Source organism: Opisthorchis viverrini (assembly GCF_000715545.1).
Source record: "Opisthorchis viverrini unplaced genomic scaffold opera_v5_325, whole genome shotgun sequence".
NCBI classification, from domain to species: domain Eukaryota; kingdom Metazoa; phylum Platyhelminthes; class Trematoda; order Opisthorchiida; family Opisthorchiidae; genus Opisthorchis; species Opisthorchis viverrini.
The window spans coordinates 450,451-467,303 of NW_008751988.1; the positions used below are offsets into that span (position 1 = coordinate 450,451).

General features: G+C 46.2%; 1 protein-coding gene across 1 annotated transcript in view; it reads right to left on the reverse strand.

Annotated features, from left to right (window-relative positions):
- The window catches only part of T265_10067 (hypothetical protein), a gene marked incomplete at both ends in the record, with an annotated part of 62,691 nt that overhangs the window by 11,913 nt on the left and 33,925 nt on the right, over window positions 1-16,853 (reverse strand). Inside the window, 8 exons of the mRNA XM_009176329.1 lie at window positions 5,694-6,125; window positions 7,168-7,221; window positions 7,438-7,652; window positions 7,752-8,004; window positions 8,089-8,250; window positions 9,034-9,635; window positions 12,694-13,108; window positions 14,002-14,055. Of these exons, the coding sequence (XP_009174593.1) occupies window positions 5,694-6,125; window positions 7,168-7,221; window positions 7,438-7,652; window positions 7,752-8,004; window positions 8,089-8,250; window positions 9,034-9,635; window positions 12,694-13,108; window positions 14,002-14,055 (2,187 nt within the window). The remainder of the gene's footprint in view (window positions 1-5,693; window positions 6,126-7,167; window positions 7,222-7,437; window positions 7,653-7,751; window positions 8,005-8,088; window positions 8,251-9,033; window positions 9,636-12,693; window positions 13,109-14,001; window positions 14,056-16,853) is intronic.

The window sequence follows — 16,853 nt, forward strand, 5'->3', positions numbered from 1 at the left end:
CACAGGTAAAATTTTTTGTCCGTAGTCTACAGATCATGAGGTCGATCACGCGGGATCAGCCTAATACCCTCGAAGCAAAGCCTCTCAAGTATTTCTTCTAAAACCCGATGGAAAGCGAAACTGGGCAGATTTAATGATGGTGAGCAGCTGTGATGTAATTTACGCATACTGTCGGAGACGCATGAAAAATGTTGCATACTCTGTCCTGGCCTCATACATGCGGAATAAAACACAGATGATATCAGTGCACTCCTTATCCGTTTTCACTACCCTCAAGAATGCGATACGGTAGGTGGAATAAAAGCTAGTCTTAATTAGGGTAGCAGACTAACTGTAGTTATATTAATGGCCCAGCAGTGGACGCAAAGTGAGGTGTGAGACGATACAGCACCTTCCTAACAAAACACCCCGGTTTTCTTATAGATATGCTGCTATCACAGTAGAGTCAACCACCGAAGAATGGTCGCCGCTAGAAATTTAGAAACTAGTGCCACCAAGTGGATACCTTAGTGATCACGGACTTTTGTGCATTCTGTTTTGGGCTAATTGCGACGGAAAGATAGTGTCCACTAGGATACACTTCTGGTGTACGACGTTTGCAGCCAACACGGTCAAATGATTATTCAGAAAGATGCGGACATTTCGCAGATGGATGTTGTCATTGCCCGGGGGCAGTATGTTGTCAATTTCGGAGCCTAGGCTTACAATTCACTCAAGGTGAGTTTGACCGCTGTTCAAATTATCTGTTGCAGAAGCCCCCCTAGATTTCACTTCAACGTGTTCGCAGATGTCCGCAAATTAACCCTCCATTTCACTGATTGCTTCACTGGCGTCAGTGCGCCCTGCAGCCGTTTGTTTGACTATCTTAAGCATTCTGTGAAAAACTTTCTGTCTACTGTTTCCATTTCAGCAGCTGCTTAGCCCATCTTCATCTTTCTTAAGAAGTTATCTCAACTTGTTTCCATTTCAGCAGCTGCTCAGCCCATCAGGTTTCTTCATCTTTCTTAAGAAGTTATCTCAACTTTACTCAAAGTGCCCTTACGGAGATTCGAAACTGGTAAGGGCGTATCATACATAGTCAACTTCGCTTTACCCGATAGATTGTCAAATTCAATTAACTCGATTAATTTTGCCTAGGAATCCGCAACCATCTACGATAAATCTAACCTTGTCCATATCGGCGACGCCGATGAACCAGTAACTGGACGTGGTGATCTGTTAGGAATTCCAATTATCAAATGGTAAGTATCTGAGCATATTTAAAACTGGGAATGTCGAAAGTTTTGCCAAAAAGGTGTTTTTCAACATCAACCGAAATAGTTCCTGAACCAAAAACAATCTCGTAAGTGGGTCAACTGCATCCAAAAAAATTAAACCAGTTGTTTCCTATTTTTTACCCATAAATTTAAAAATGGAGGAAATCGATACCACAGAAAAGAGGCAGAAGTAAGCGTGATTTTTTCCGCAACTTCATCTAGTGAAAGCAAATCCAAATGCTGAGCTGCTAATTGTTAGGTTTCTTTCATTGTACCATGAAACCGAGCGGATTCTGTTCCCATGTAACCATACGAGGCCTATCTCAGGCTCAAGTTCCTCATCCACTGGGGCAACAGAACACCGGGGGCTTAATTTCACACTTATTCGTTTCATTTAAAAGGGTGATTATCATCCGGCGTTGCGACTTCAACGTCTTCAGTAATCCTGGGGTTAAGTTATGAACAATTCCAAAACATTTTCGAAAATTTCTATTTAGAATGAGAGCAAAGGTGGGTTGATGAGCATGTTTTCGGCAAGGTCTTTCCAAGTCATACAGCTACAAAGGCTAAGACGATAGTATGTAACACAATTTCATGGGCACGTTGTACAGAAACAAGAAGCCGAGTGAGACATGGCATAGGTTACCTGTCGGGAAACAACTATCCCAAGTCACCACTTAGATAGCCTTTGTCAGTGCATGCAGTGCTGTGGTTGTGTGCTCGGCACAGGATGTGTGTGGAGGGAGCTAGAACATGGCAGTTCCAGGACTCGAACAGTGTTTTTGCCGACAAAGGACAAGGTCGTATGGCGATAGATTCAGTCACTGCGATGTGCGGTACCCTGCCGATCTGGATGGATTAGTAGGCGCCTTGTAAGCAACACGGAAACTTTGGCTTAGCACCACGTTGTGCACCGTGTCTGATAGATGCTGCTCGACTGAGCTGGTTATCGTCGTCCTAGTATTTTCGATAATAGCGGTTCTTCTGTATGTTATCAATTATATCCCTCTCTGGTCAAAGTAAATTAACCTTTTTGCTACACAAAATCATTCTACGGCATCACTCCGTTATAAATCCTGTGGCTACAGTACGACTGTGCCGGAAAACTACTCCGACGTTGTATCCTGAGGCCACACTAAATTGGGTCCTTTTAGAGCACGCGATAAGAAAGACGGCTATACTTAGTCAGACACACATAGCTAGTGCGCAATTATATAGAATGAGTGAATAACCAAATATGGTCACTTGTTTGTTCGTTTTTGTCCAGACAATGGCAACGTTCATGCCGTGATCATCGTCACACAGCTCCGCTGGTCGCATGCTGCTAAGCTGTTTGGTAGGCTGCGCCCACGCACCTGGTGTCCGGAACGTGTGGTATCCGATGATGACCTTTGCGGCGCATCGTTCTCTTCACATGTACTTTGCACCTGGTGTCCGGAACGTGTGGTATCCGATGATGACCTTTGCGGCGCATCGTTCTCTTCACATGTACTTTCGGGTCTGGACTCGTCCAGACAGACATACTGGGAACCCATCAATTACTAAACAGTGTAGAGTTGGTGCACCCCAATCAACCACCTCCGTGCTTCGAACATGGACCAAGTACGATTTGTGTACACTAGCTCCACTTCCTGACGGGTTCCGAAACTATACATAGGTGATTTTCTCTCAGGAAATTAGCACATCTCCGAAAGTCCCAACTCCGAATCCGCTAACTTAAAGTGGAAACATCCTAATCACCTTCGGTTTCCAGCACACAACGGCATATCAACCAGAGCCACTCACCTGAACACCGTTTTAGTTACAACAACCTACGCAGACACCCGCCCACTCACTGCCTTACACAATTACGTCTGCACTTTTAGCGTGCCACTCAGAGCTGGCAATAATATCATATTTTTACCGGACTGCTTCGTCAATTACCACGATATCAAGTCAGTCCCATAGCGACAAGTGTCATTTGGTGTAATCGTTGTGTCCTTACTGCTTTAAAGATGGACGGAGATAATGTAATTCTTCAAGTCGCAAATGGTAACCTTTTGGAGTCAGTGGGCAAATACTTTCGATAATGTCATAGCAACAGGACGACCAAGACTTTTTAGATGAAATTTGAGGGTGGAGTACAAAACACTGCTGGGGGATCGAACAAATCAATATCTTACTCGTATGAGAAAATAAAAGCAGTACATAACTATAGAAGTCTTGGTGCCACGTGCCAACTCTGGCTGCAGCAGTTTCACGTCTGCACCAAACTATGTTTACGTAGCGAATTCATACGAGGTAGTATGCCCAAAAAGGCGATAAGTGAGGAATAAGGAACAATTCAGAACCAGTTGACAATCACCGGCACAATTTAGTCCACGACAGCCTATACCTCTAACTTGTATCAAGGACCTGAACGCAGCACAAGTTAGTAACCTACATTCGATGAGGTTGACGAGCCCGTGCTGATGTGTTCCCAACTTCGGCCAGAAAAAAACTTTACTTTTGTACGGCACACTAGATTGAAAAATATCATCCACGACTGATTCAGCTGAGCTTTCATTAAAACCAGAGTTGTGGAAAAATGAATGCAGATGAGTGAAAACCCTGGCTCATTTGCTTATGAGGCAGCCCTAAGACTAAAGGCATGAGAACCTGGTGAATCTTTTGCAGTCGAGGACATTTTTATACCATCCGACATTATTTTATATCAACATTGACAATACTAGTGGGTTCTACTCATATCTTCCGAAAGGTAGTTCCTTACATGAAACAAGAATAAAGAATGGGCGGTCATACAGGTCCCACGCGAACTCATTGGTCTAAATATTGGAATTCCAGGCGCATCTCGGTAGCTGGACCTAGAGCTCACCGATCATAGTCATATTCAAGGAGAGGGATCGAGATAGTTCACTTCTGAAGGGGCGAACTTACTGAACGCAAGGTCCGTGGTTCGAACCCAACCTCAGCACTTCGACTGCCTATGACTAGGCTTGGGCAACTTGGTAGTATCTCAACCTTCATCTTCCCTTGGGATGGCGGTTGTGCAAGATATTCAAACAGAACGCAAGCTTTCAGAAGAGCTTGATAAACAATCGGTAGTTTTTATTTGGGCAACGTTTCGCTTTTGACACAAAAGCTTCATCAGGCCAAGTGAGCAGTTCACCAAATTGGCCAGGTTATAAGGCAGACGGGGAACCAATCAGTAAGTCAGTCCTCTTCAGATTATCACACTAGATCAGTGCTGAGTGCCAATTAACGGCTCTCGTCAGTTAGTGAAGTTGTCAAAATCTTGCTTTGGTGGAATGGGGTGGGGGTTTCAAATTAATTCTGATCGGGTTTGGTTGGTTAATCTTCCACTTCAGGGTGCTTCAGTTGATGATTTACCTCGGTTGCCACCGGTAGATTTTCTCTGGTCCTTGTGGAATCAGACAATTTAGTTTGAGGGGAGTTGAAGTCAAGTGGTCTTCAGGTGATGACTACTCTTCCTTCTGATGACCGCACACCAACACGTGTCAGCTCGACTGATCCAGAACCATTCTCCACACGCTTGCCAGTCCCACACCTTCCATTCTGTTAACACTGGGATGCTTGGCGATTTCTACCGTCTCGGCTATCAGTCTGTGTGACGTGGACCGTATTCCTCGCCTCAAAACTTCAACATTTTCCAAATCTATTTTGTATTCTGTGTCGAGTGCGTGTTCCGCAATCGCGGAGTCTTTCAGTAACGCTTGATATTCATCTGCGTTTCTCGGCGGCCTGTTGTTTTCTACTATGCTCTCCGACTGTGATGTGTAGTTTCCTGGCCGTCTGTCCTATATAGATCTTGGTGCCGTCATTGCACTTAATTTTGTAGACACAGTCCCTGGTTCTGTTTGCCGGGAGGCGATCCTTCAATTGCACCAGTGCAGAGCGCAGAGTGTTCCCCCTCTGGAAGGCAACTCTTATGTTAGCCGTGTTTAGAATTCCTCGAATGACCTCTGATGTCCCTGATTTATATGGAATAACAGCAGTCCCGATCCATTCCCTGTTGGGTTTCGCTACCGGTAGCAGCATTCTTCGCAACTGACGCCTAGTCAAGCTGGCTGGATATCCCCTACCCCGGAGTTTGTTCTTTGCCTCAAGTTGGGCCGCTGTCCGATCAGCTTCTTCTGTGCACAGGGCCCTTACACGCCTAAACATTGACGAGGTAATACTGGCGAACACCGACTTCGGATGGGCAGATGAGTAGTTCAAGACTGCTCCAGTGTCGGTTGGCTTCTCATACACCGTGGTCTTTTTCCCCTACATTATGTGTCATGCAGTCTAAAAAGCAAGCTTATTAAACTCCGACAAGTAAGCCCTATGACTCGCTGTCAAACTTGGAGTGACAATGAAATAATATGTGCAATTTTCCACCTCTACCAACTTTAGAACTTGATAGAACGTGTGTGATTGAGAAACATCCGTGCTCACCACTTCTCCTTTTGGTCCTTGTATTCCTTGTTCGCCCATGTCTCCAAGGGGACCCTCCAGCCCTAAAGGCCCTTCTTCTCCTGGAGAACCTACAGGCCCCTGTAACCCGGCTATTCCTTCGAACCCGGGAGAGCCAGGAGGTCCCTGTTGACCTGCATCACCTTTCTCTCCAGTCATACCAGGAGGACCAAGACTACCAATGTCACCCGGAATGCCAGCCTGACCAGGGGGACCAGGTAATCCCGGTGAGCCAGTTCGACCTCGTGGACCAGGTGTCCCTGCGTCTCCCTTCTCACCCGGAGGTCCAGAGACTCCAGGTGCTCCACGCATACCAACTTGGCCGGGTGATCCAGCGATTCCTCGAGTGCCTTCGGGTCCTGATAGTCCCTGGGGTCCCTCCTCTCCCGGTTGTCCAGGTATCCCCGGCGGTCCCTGTTGAGAAAGCATAAACAAAATGTCTGCAAAGTACATGGGAGAAACTTTTCCACTGTTATTACTACAAGGTCTGTGAATGTGTCAGACACGCTTTCGAACTCAGTTATTAGTTTGAGGTTCATACAGCTTTTTTCACTGACAAAACAAACTAGTGGTGCTCAAGCCACTGTCAGTTTGACTCCGCAACTAACACTCTTCGACTTCGTTGAGCTGGTTTTGAACCTCTTTTTTCTCTCGCTTCGTTAGGGCAAGTCAGCTCAATTCTTGTGCTAGTTCCCTACCTGTTTTAGTTGTAATTGCCACTGTTCCTGTTCTCATGGTTGTTCAGATTGCCTTCTGAATGCAAGTGCCACAGATATAGAAATTCTGCACTAATTTCAGCTCACAAACGATGATTCACGAATTTCATACTCGTAGTACGAGAGGCAAAGCCCATGAACTTGTAGCTACCCCGTCACCCACACACTTGACTCAGCTCATAGTCGCTCACTGGATCAAGAGACTTGTCTTTTTTCATACTCGCACCTTAAGGTGACTCATCGAACATCGATTGTCTGTACCGTCCAGTGAGCGTAGCAACTAGTCATGTGCTGACGCGCCCACGTACACGCAAACGGACCTACATATAGGGAAACCGAACACAGTCAGCGTACAGACTCGCGCGCGCGCAGGGAGCAGAAAGCCAACCTCTCCTCAAGTCCACGGACAATTAGGAAACACGTGCAGCAGTCGCACCGCGGAGAAAAACACGTTCCCGCTGTCCGGACTTTCACCAAGGGACTCTCACGATAAGATCCCTTTTGACTTGCTCCACATTTATATTTATACTTGCTGTAAATTGCTTCTGTAAACTACTGTCAACCACAGTAAAGACTGTTATTAGTGCATATACCTTCTGAGTCGTATTATGGCAATAATCATTTGTGCACTAATAAACTAAACGGTCAGACAAGATCCATATTTCAGAAGCTACCATGGAATTGTACATAAACAACGTGCAACATGATTTCAAGCTGCGAGTTATTCACGAATAGACTACCTGTATTCCTGGCAATCCGGGGCTTCCAACTGGTCCTGGTGGTCCACGTATGCCCTGAAATCAAAATAGGAGACCAGATAACCGAACTCAGAATGGTAATATAACCAATCGTTTTATGAAGACCTACCGAAATTAGAGATGCAAAACTTATATTTTGAATGATAGAAGCACACAAATGTTTCCAGTCTATTCGAATGCAAGCAGTCGTCTAGTTCATACTTGTGGAATGTGGAATGTATTACCTAAGTGAGTGGTGTTATCGTGACTTACATTAGCCCCTTTATCCCCTTTGACGCCAGGTGACCCACTCGCACCCTTTGAACCCTTTTCGCCTTCAAAGCCCTGTGGGCCAATCTGTCCGACTGGTCCTGGCCTACCCTGAGGACCTCGAGGACCTGGTGAACCGACAAGTCCATACGGACCATCCAAACCTGTCGTTCCTTTCTCCCCAGCAGGTCCTGGAGGACCTCGGGGACCCATTGAACCTGGGGTGAAAATGGATGTACGGAACACATAGTCAGCTGAGTAGACATCAAAAGAAACCCACTAAATGCAGAAAGAATTAGGTTTATGAGATTACTAACCTGGAGAACCGATAGGACCCATTGGACCTTGATCGCCTTGGTAGCCTTTACTGCCGATTGGGCCAACCTCACCATCCGGGCCAGTCTCGCCCTTTGCTCCAGGGGGCCCACTGCGACCGGGTAGTCCATCGAATCCAGAGAATCCACGTGGTCCCCTTCCACCAGGCAGGCCTTGTGGACCACGGACACCTTTTTGGCCTGGTGAGCCATCTCGTCCGGGTAGACCGTCTTTCCCTGTATCACCAGTGGGGCCCTAAAAGTGAGGAAAGAGGACCAATTCATGTCTCGAGACTTCGAAGCGATAGTTAATATAGCCTTTTTTCTGGGGTCAACTTACTCCAGGACCAACCGGTCCTCGTTCTCCATCAGGGCCTGGATCACCGGTGGCACCTGTTGGCCCAGTGGCGCCGAGTGGTCCTGGTTGACCTGGAGGTCCGCGTTCACCTGGTTCACCTCTAGGACCTGGAAATCCGGCTGGACCTGGTCGACCTACTGCACCCTGAGGACAAAAGGGAATGAAACTGCTGATGAAGGCAAATCATTCAGAAAGTGAGAAACTTTTGTGACTAAAAGTACCGCACTTTTCAAAAGAGTCATGAAGGTGGCCGGTAAATGAGGTACCGTTGAAGACGAAAACAGTGCATGTTCTCTAAACTTGCTTACAAGTTGCTGCATCAGGTAACAAATCTGATTTAATTACCCTCATGTCATTTCGACGAGTTTGCATCAGATGCCATTAGGTAATGGGTGGAAGCTCGAAACAAAATTCAGGGAAATATGTGCATTTTGGACAATAAAGTTCCTGGTTATGTCTGTCGCGTGGGTGTCAATTTTGCTCCAAAGACACCTGCTGTGGCATGGATCTTTCTTATTTGATCCAGTAGAGCCTGCATACCAAAAGCCCACACCACTGTCGTGGGAACATCTGTTCTAAACAGTCACCTGGGTGTACCGAATAGCCTGACCCCCGTTTGGACGTTGTCCTGTAGCATCGTGCTTCTGGATGCTGTGTTGCAACACAAAACACGTTAGTAAATGCCAAAATGTTTGCACTTGAGGAGAACTGATGGGACGGTTTTCCAAGTATGAGCAGAAAAATTGGCACCACGATCGGCACCAGCACACTGTTCACAGCCATGTTTTCGACAAATATCTACTGCCAGTCTTTATAACGGACGATACGGAACTTTCATATTTCTTTAAGAGCATGAAGAAGGGCTTTGAAATCACGTGTAGGATAAGAAACAACCACATTCAATACAATACAGTTTGAACAACTTACTTGTTGTCCTGGTGGGCCGACTGGGCCCATTGGGCCTTGAACTCCGGGTTCACCAATGGGTCCAGCGGGACCTACCGGTCCAACCGCTCCGGCGTCGCCCTTTATTCCAATTGGTCCAGGTTTTCCAGGTGGACCACGAGGACCAGGGAGTCCACGTTGGCCTTGTTCACCGCTGTCTCCGGGAGGACCCTGACTACCCACCTCGCCCTTATCTCCATCCCGACCTCGAGGTCCAGTTGGTCCTATTGGACCCCGCTCGCCATCCGGACCGGGGGGACCAGGGGGTCCTACAGCACCAGCAAAACCTTTTCCGCCAGGATCCCCACGTGCCCCAATTGGTCCTGGTGGCCCGGGGTTTCCCTTCTCTCCCATCGGTCCAGGGCGTCCCACCGGACCGATCAGGCCAATGTCACCCTTCAAACCTTTTGGACCAATCTCCCCTGCAACACCAATCGGTCCTGGTTTGCCCGTATCGCCTTTTATTCCGATCGCGCCCATACGGCCTCGTTCCCCTTTGTAACCACGTGGCCCCTGTGTGCCTGCCTCTCCCTTTTGACCCGGATCGCCAGATTCTCCCTTGGGACCGATGTCACCTTTTGGACCTGAGTAGAAAATGCGGGATTTGAATTGGGCCGTACCTGAAGATCCTCTAGGGCACTGAGAACTGACTGATGAGCACAACCAAAACGATCAAAAGGTTAAGGACCAACGCGGCAGATTTTCACACATCCCTCAAGATTTCAGGTTAATCGACTGATAATCGTAAGAAAAGCTAATAAAAGCGCTTAGTCTAAAGTTTTCATAACTAAACAGCTTTAATTGATGGAGAAAACGCTGATGTGCCGGAGATTTTCGTTAAAGTAAACCATATTTTTGGTTCTTCGAATGTTCGACCACGTTTCAAAGATGAAATATCACAACTAAAATTCCATTCTATAGGTTTATCAACCGAATGTATTACTAAGCGAGGAACTTCACCTTCACTAATACCAGACTTTCAATCCACTGTTCCTCACTCCACCCTATTTAATTTGATGGATAGTTTAGTGTAGATAACATACCTAGCGCCACATCAGACGACTTCAACGTGGATCGATATCATTACGTTGGAAAATAGGATAACAGAGAAACACGAATCAAGTTCTCCCCCCCCCCTTTGAGTGTGGGCTCACCAAAATGATTGCGCCAGGACAGAGGGATGACGTGGGCGTGATTTCCACAAATTCCGCAACCACCCACAACTAAAGTGGATAAGGTCACGTGAGATGAGTTACTGCTTATCAAATTTGCAATAGTTACTTTTATGTGCCCGTGGTAGAGTACATCTTCCATGTTGCACGGTCTCTTAATACAGATCCTGGTCGGCCCTGGTCAGGTAGCAAGAAAATGATCTCACAGAAACTGGAAACCTTGTTGGGGAGCAGTTAGACAGGATTAAGTACATCCCCCCCCCCTTGAGTGTGGGCTCACCAAAATGATTGCGCCAGGACAGAGGGATGACGTGGGCGTGATTTCCACAAATTCCGCAACCACCCACAACTAAAGTGGATAAGGTCACGTGAGATGAGTTACTGCTTATCAAATTTGCAATAGTTACTTTTATGTGCCCGTGGTAGAGTACATCTTCCATGTTGCACGGTCTCTTAATACAGATCCTGGTCGGCCCTGGTCAGGTAGCAAGAAAATGATCTCACAGAAACTGGAAACCTTGTTGGGGAGCAGTTAGACAGGATTAAGTACATGTATAACCTGGTCGAAGTGAAGCAGTGAATCAGGTCTTAACAGAAACCCTCCCAGAATACCCGGACGGCTTCTGGTCTCCCTTCCTTATCGAGAAACAGCTCCAGAGTTAATCCTTCTTAAAGGAGACTACTGTGTCCTAGTATTTCACCAGCAACTGTTGAGCAGAATCCATATTGCTGGTTCTTGAGGCGTCGTTGAGTTGGTGTTGACTTTTTGTTGGGTTTGTTGTTCGAAGCAACCTGAGTCTTTCCTCGGGATTCGAAGATACGGGAAGCCTTTTGTACAGTTCTATGGCATCAAGCAGGCTAAACAGTACGACACATTTCAATAGATCATGATTCCCAAAACTCGCAAAACTTTTGGAGACATCGAATTCCATTCCTGGAATGAAAACAAATGGGGAGAAAAGTGCTGTTGTAGTCTGTTTCATTTTCCTGCGATGTGCTAAGGACAGAATCATTTCCGCTTTATTCTCAAAAAATCGCTTTGTATCAGCGTGGGTTGCAAAGACCCCGGATTCTTTGGTAAGTTGTCTATTCACAACCTTCACGTCCGCCGTTGACTTTCCATGTACTTTTCAGTGTTGATGCTTGGTTTTCAACATGTTCCTGCTTTGCTTTACGTGACTGCTTGTATCTGTTTTCTATGTCCACACGATGAGACTATTCGGCTTGAGAGCGTGACACCTCTGGCCCGTGTCTTGCACGCAACGTGTTGACCTTATTAAGTTACCATTCTGGTGAACGTCCCAGCTGTACCTACCTCAATCGGTCACGTGCCAGCTGTTCTCTGATCAGGCCCGCGAGTGAGATAATCCGACGCCGCTATTTGATCTTTTTGGATGAACTGACCAAAGTCCTTTGGTGTGCACTTTGCACCCACAAATTACAAGGTCATACTCGTGGACATGCAGTCACCGAACACGCCACTCGCAATCCAAAGAGATACACTGGAGGTTGGCTAACCATCGTTTGCCGAAGAGAGTGCTGTTTTCCATGCTCAATTCGGAGTGGCGGAAGTAGAGAGGTGACCAACCCTTGACTTGGCAGAGGCGTATGAAGATCACGAAACGCTTGGATGCTGTTGATGCTACTCGCCTTCCAGGATGAGGACCGCGTGATCCTCACTGTACCTGGTTGGAGACACTACAAGATATGGCTGCCAACCGACGTCAATGGCGTTCTTGTTGTCAGTCTCTAGCCAGATTGCCTGAGTGAATGTCTGGAGGTGTAGGCACCTCGGAATGATTGTGTTAAGCTAGCACTAAGTCCCTTCCCCGTCCACCTTTGCTCTTTCAAATAAATCCTGGTTGTACGAAAGAGGAGTATTGGTGCCAAACACTGATATCATGCTGTCGATGGGGATGATGATTTGCTATTCAGGTATCCCCGTCCCACTGAGGTCTAAAGAGGTGAGATTTATCGCCTATATAATAGTGTAGAGCTGAAGGGATTATCTCAAGTATTCTGTTATGTCGGGATCGTTTTGAATGCGCGAGACTCAACTTCCACAGCTGGGACCTTACAAGCCGTCTGCTGTTAATCCTAGCTTGATATGAAGACGTTACTTTGCGTAAAGCTATTTCGACCCGTTGGGGAGAAAATTTGGAAAACTCTGAAAGAATGAGAAACGCTCTCTCAACTTTTAATTCGCCCTGTCGTGGTCTCCTTGGGCACGTACGTTAACTTGTATGGTATATTGGAAAGCGCGTACCACTTTACGTGATCGTGATATTTATTTTTTCACTTGGTTTATAAGTCTAATAAAACGTGTTCAGTATTTTCAGTAGGAATATGTCTCCGTAGATAGATTTTTACTTTTGACGGCAGAATCTGCTTTGTAGCTTTCGATCACAACATCTGAAAACACGAAACGGGCTTTTATAATAAGATCCCTCAAGTTCGTGGCCATCCTCACCTGGAAATCCCGGTGGACCATCTGACCCTGGCACTCCGACTGCACCCGGACGTCCGCGAATGCCAGGCGGTCCGGGGGGTCCACGGGGGCCAGCAATACCTTCAGGTCCTGGAGCGCCAACAGGGCCTGGCGGGCCGGCCAAACCAGGTAAGCCTTGTTCGCCCGTTTCGCCCTTTCTTCCATGGGGTCCTGGACCACCAGGTTTTCCTCTGGGGCCTTGCGGTCCTGGTATACCCACTGGTCCTTGCAACCCCGGTAGACCGACATCCCCTTGTTCACCCGGTTCCCCAACAGGTCCACGTGGACCTTCACCTCCAGGAAGTCCAACGTCTCCCTTCGGTCCTCGTGGACCGATTTCTCCTTTCAAGCCTTTCGGACCCATATACCCCGAATCCCCTGGACGCCCATCTTCGCCCTGTGAGGTGGAAAAAAGCGTTCACATGGATAAAAAATACAACACTGTTCTGACAGCCTGAGGAAATTAGCTTCGCACATGAGGTTAAGGTTATAAGAATAATGCAACAACAACGCCCAGTGATAATAATTAAATTCAAGATGTTATAACAACCTGAATTAATACACTACTCATAAGTTTGCTAAAAATCTCCCGACAGCCCACGACCGGTTTCGCCCTTCTTGGAGTTCATCAGGTAGGCGCAGTCCCCGCGTTTCCGTCAACTTCATACTCTACTTGTAACCAAATTGCACGAAATTAGCGAAATACACTAGTTTGCAAACAAATTTGGTCTTGCGAGAGACTCATCTGAAACCCAGCCGAATCTCTCATTTATGATGTTTCTAAGCAACATCGCAAGGATATCATGTGCAACATCATTCACGAGACATTCAGCTAAGTTCCAGGTGAGTCTCTCTCAAGACCAAATTTGTTTGCAAATGAGTGTATTTCACTAATCAGCTGACTTTTTCTGTATAAACGGGTTAGTGAAAAATCCTTACTTCCCAAAAAAACTTAATATACTAGCATTGAGTGGATTAGGGGGATTAAGGACAATATTCTCGTCCTGATAGGAACAACACAAAAGTAAATAGTGATCACAACAGTGACTTGACCACAAGACCAAATTGTTTGCAAATGAGTGTATTTCACTAATCAGCTGACTTTTTCTGTATAAACGGGTTAGTGAAAAATCCTTACTTCCCAAAAAAACTTAATATACTAGCATTGAGTGGATTAGGGGGATTAAGGACAATATTCTCGTCCTGATAGGAACAACACAAAAGTAAATAGTGATCACAACAGTGACTTGACCAAGAGGCAACGCGCTTTTCTGCTGACACCGTACTTACCGGAGCTCCATTGACCCCCGGATCTCCACGTGAACCATCCAGACCCGGACGACCCTGCAAAATAAAGGAGAATATCCTTGACGGAGGACCAGATATCTTTCTGTGCATCAACCTTGACAACTGAGAATTCGGGAGATATTAACCACCAAAGTCATCCTAACCTGTCGTTTCCCCCCTCAAGGATCAAAAGTCATACTTCAGGGGTGTCCGAACAACCATTCGTAATTGAGAGCCAGTTCCAACAATTTCGATCAATGTTCCAAGATAGGGATCTAGAGGAATCAGTTTGTCACCAACAGTTCATCATCCCAAGAAAAATGAGTCAGCTGTGTTGTATTTGGGTCTTCTCGTGATGCGTCGATTCAGGTTGCACGACAAAACCGCAGAATGATGTATGGATGTAAATCATCCACCGTGAGAGTCAAGATCAAACATGAACTGCACCGCTCGTCCAAACACACTGTCGATGATGAATGCCAGGCAGTGGTACAGTACTTTTTGGCATCGGGACACAATTAAACGTATCCCTGTAGACCGACTCCCTATTCTCCGCGGTTGTTATTTTCAGATGGGACAAGCCTTTTACGTTCTTGGGTGAATTTTCTAAATTGCGAGTCTCTGACCACGCGCTAATCAAGGCCCTAGTACCATCGTGTGATAGCATCTCAGGTTCGAACTTTTCTGATTAACAACAAAGGATCGGTATGAATCGTAGATGAGTATCCGCGGAACTCTTGCACATTCAGTGTTATCTCTAATGAATAGGGCCTGCGAAAAAAACAAGTGCTCCCAGTATCACTGTGAAGTGGACCATTCGGAGAGTTGTCTAATCTGCGGGGGGATGGGTGCCCCAAAGAGTGGTATTTCCAAAAAGGGATCAGCTGGGTCATCTACTCTGAAATGCGTTTGTGCACAATGCACACCACGTTGAAAACCACTGCCTTGGCTGCTTAGTTAGAGAGACAACCATTACTATCAAGAATAATTCTTTTTAACACGTCTATTCCAGACCAAAGTATGAAGTAGTACTGCTCCTGGAGAACCATGACAGCGTACAGCCTGCGCAACTGGTCTATGGCAGACAACTGACGATAATTTCACGTGCACACAGATGTGCCGCAACGTCGCAACCTTATTTCGCCCGATGTGAATTTCGACTAAGCAAGTGTGGCTGATTTTAGATACACTGCTTTGCCCAAGGCTACATCACATAAGCAAGTGCATTCCAGAAAATATGACCCTTGAATGAGAGACGGTTTTCAAGCTGTCCCCTGATCTAAGCATATGACACAACAGTGTGAGTTAAGTAGAAAGCACTTGTCGGAATCGTAGTACACCACGCTATGACAAGGTGTCCGGTGACTGATTGTGTTATTTGCGATCAATCGGGCCATCGGTCCCACACCAGCGAGATTTCGTCCCAGTTGCTCATCCCTCACAATAACGGTTCACAACTTAACACTTGCTGATTCAGTTCGCTGATTTTGAACACTTCTTTCTTTTTGCTATTTAATGTCTACTGTGCTTGCCCATGTTACAGAATTTCTATCGGAAATCCACAAACAAGGCACCTTAGTGAGACCGATCCTCAGTATGTGAAATTCACATGATACAGTTTGGTTTCGTGTCTGGAACCTGTCAGGAAATTCTGGCTTCGGATTGTCCAGAGGGCTCCCTTGAACTAGTTGGTACCTTGGAGCATTCGTCAATGAGGCTGACTCATGAGTGCCCCAGTTTCTGTCATGTCAGTCAGTCTGTCATGAAGTCAGAAGACTTCATCTTAATATGCACAGAAAATGTGCGCTTTCGTTTGCAGATGAAGATGGCGTCGCTATGGGCAGACAGTCAGTTTCCTTTTATATCTCACGAACGTAAAGCCACTGACAGCTTAATCTCTCCGTATGTTTTATTGATCAGACGCCCTTACGACACTGTTGATCCCCCAATTTGCCGCATGACCACATTAAGTAGTATCTTCGTAGGTAATATCTTCATTTCAGTAGCTTCGCAATTATTGCTTACAAACGAGGTTTGGTGCGGAACTCCCTCCACAGAGCAACCAAAAATGGACCTTTTGAAGAACAGCCTATTTTGCAATCGACCTTCATTACAAAGGTTACCAAACGAACCAAATTATGCCTTGTCCAAATAGCGTCCACTCAACCCCGCACCGACGAAGTCACCTCGCTTAGTGGTGAAACGTTGGCAATCAAACTACCAAGCTGGGCGAACGGGTCAGCAAGCAACGAACGTATTCGTAGAGTTGCCGCTCAGACGATATCATATAGCGACAGATATCTGTCAAGAAGATCAGAAAAGTTTGATTCCGGTGGCACAGTTGTAGATTTTCTGGACCACTAGGCGGACCGTGCTGCAACATGGTTGTCTCACTTGTATTTGCGGCGGTACCTTCCAAAAAGTCTGTTGCCAACCCATCAGACACAGCCTTATACACCAAGGTTTTTCACTCGGATGCCCAGTTCAGCAGTCGCCCGGCATGCCACTGAAATAGACCAGTCGTTTATGTGACCCCCAGAGTTATTGTCGGTATTGTTGCTCTGTTCCAACCGAGAATGGCAGCATTTTCTTAATCAATCTTGATTACCAATGGAGGCCAGCCTGGTGCTGTCAAAGATTATTTATCAAAAGCTCATTTCTCGCTCTGTCCACGCAAAACAATCTCGTTTTCCCCAACTGCTTGTTACCATGCGCCTGATTTATTAATGCAGATTGTTCTGCATTGCAAGGAAATAACACATTGGCAATTTCGACTTGGAATTTTTGCTGATGGGACCAGCTAATTTTTTAAATGCATTAAATATATAATACAGTTTAATATAATGTATAATATA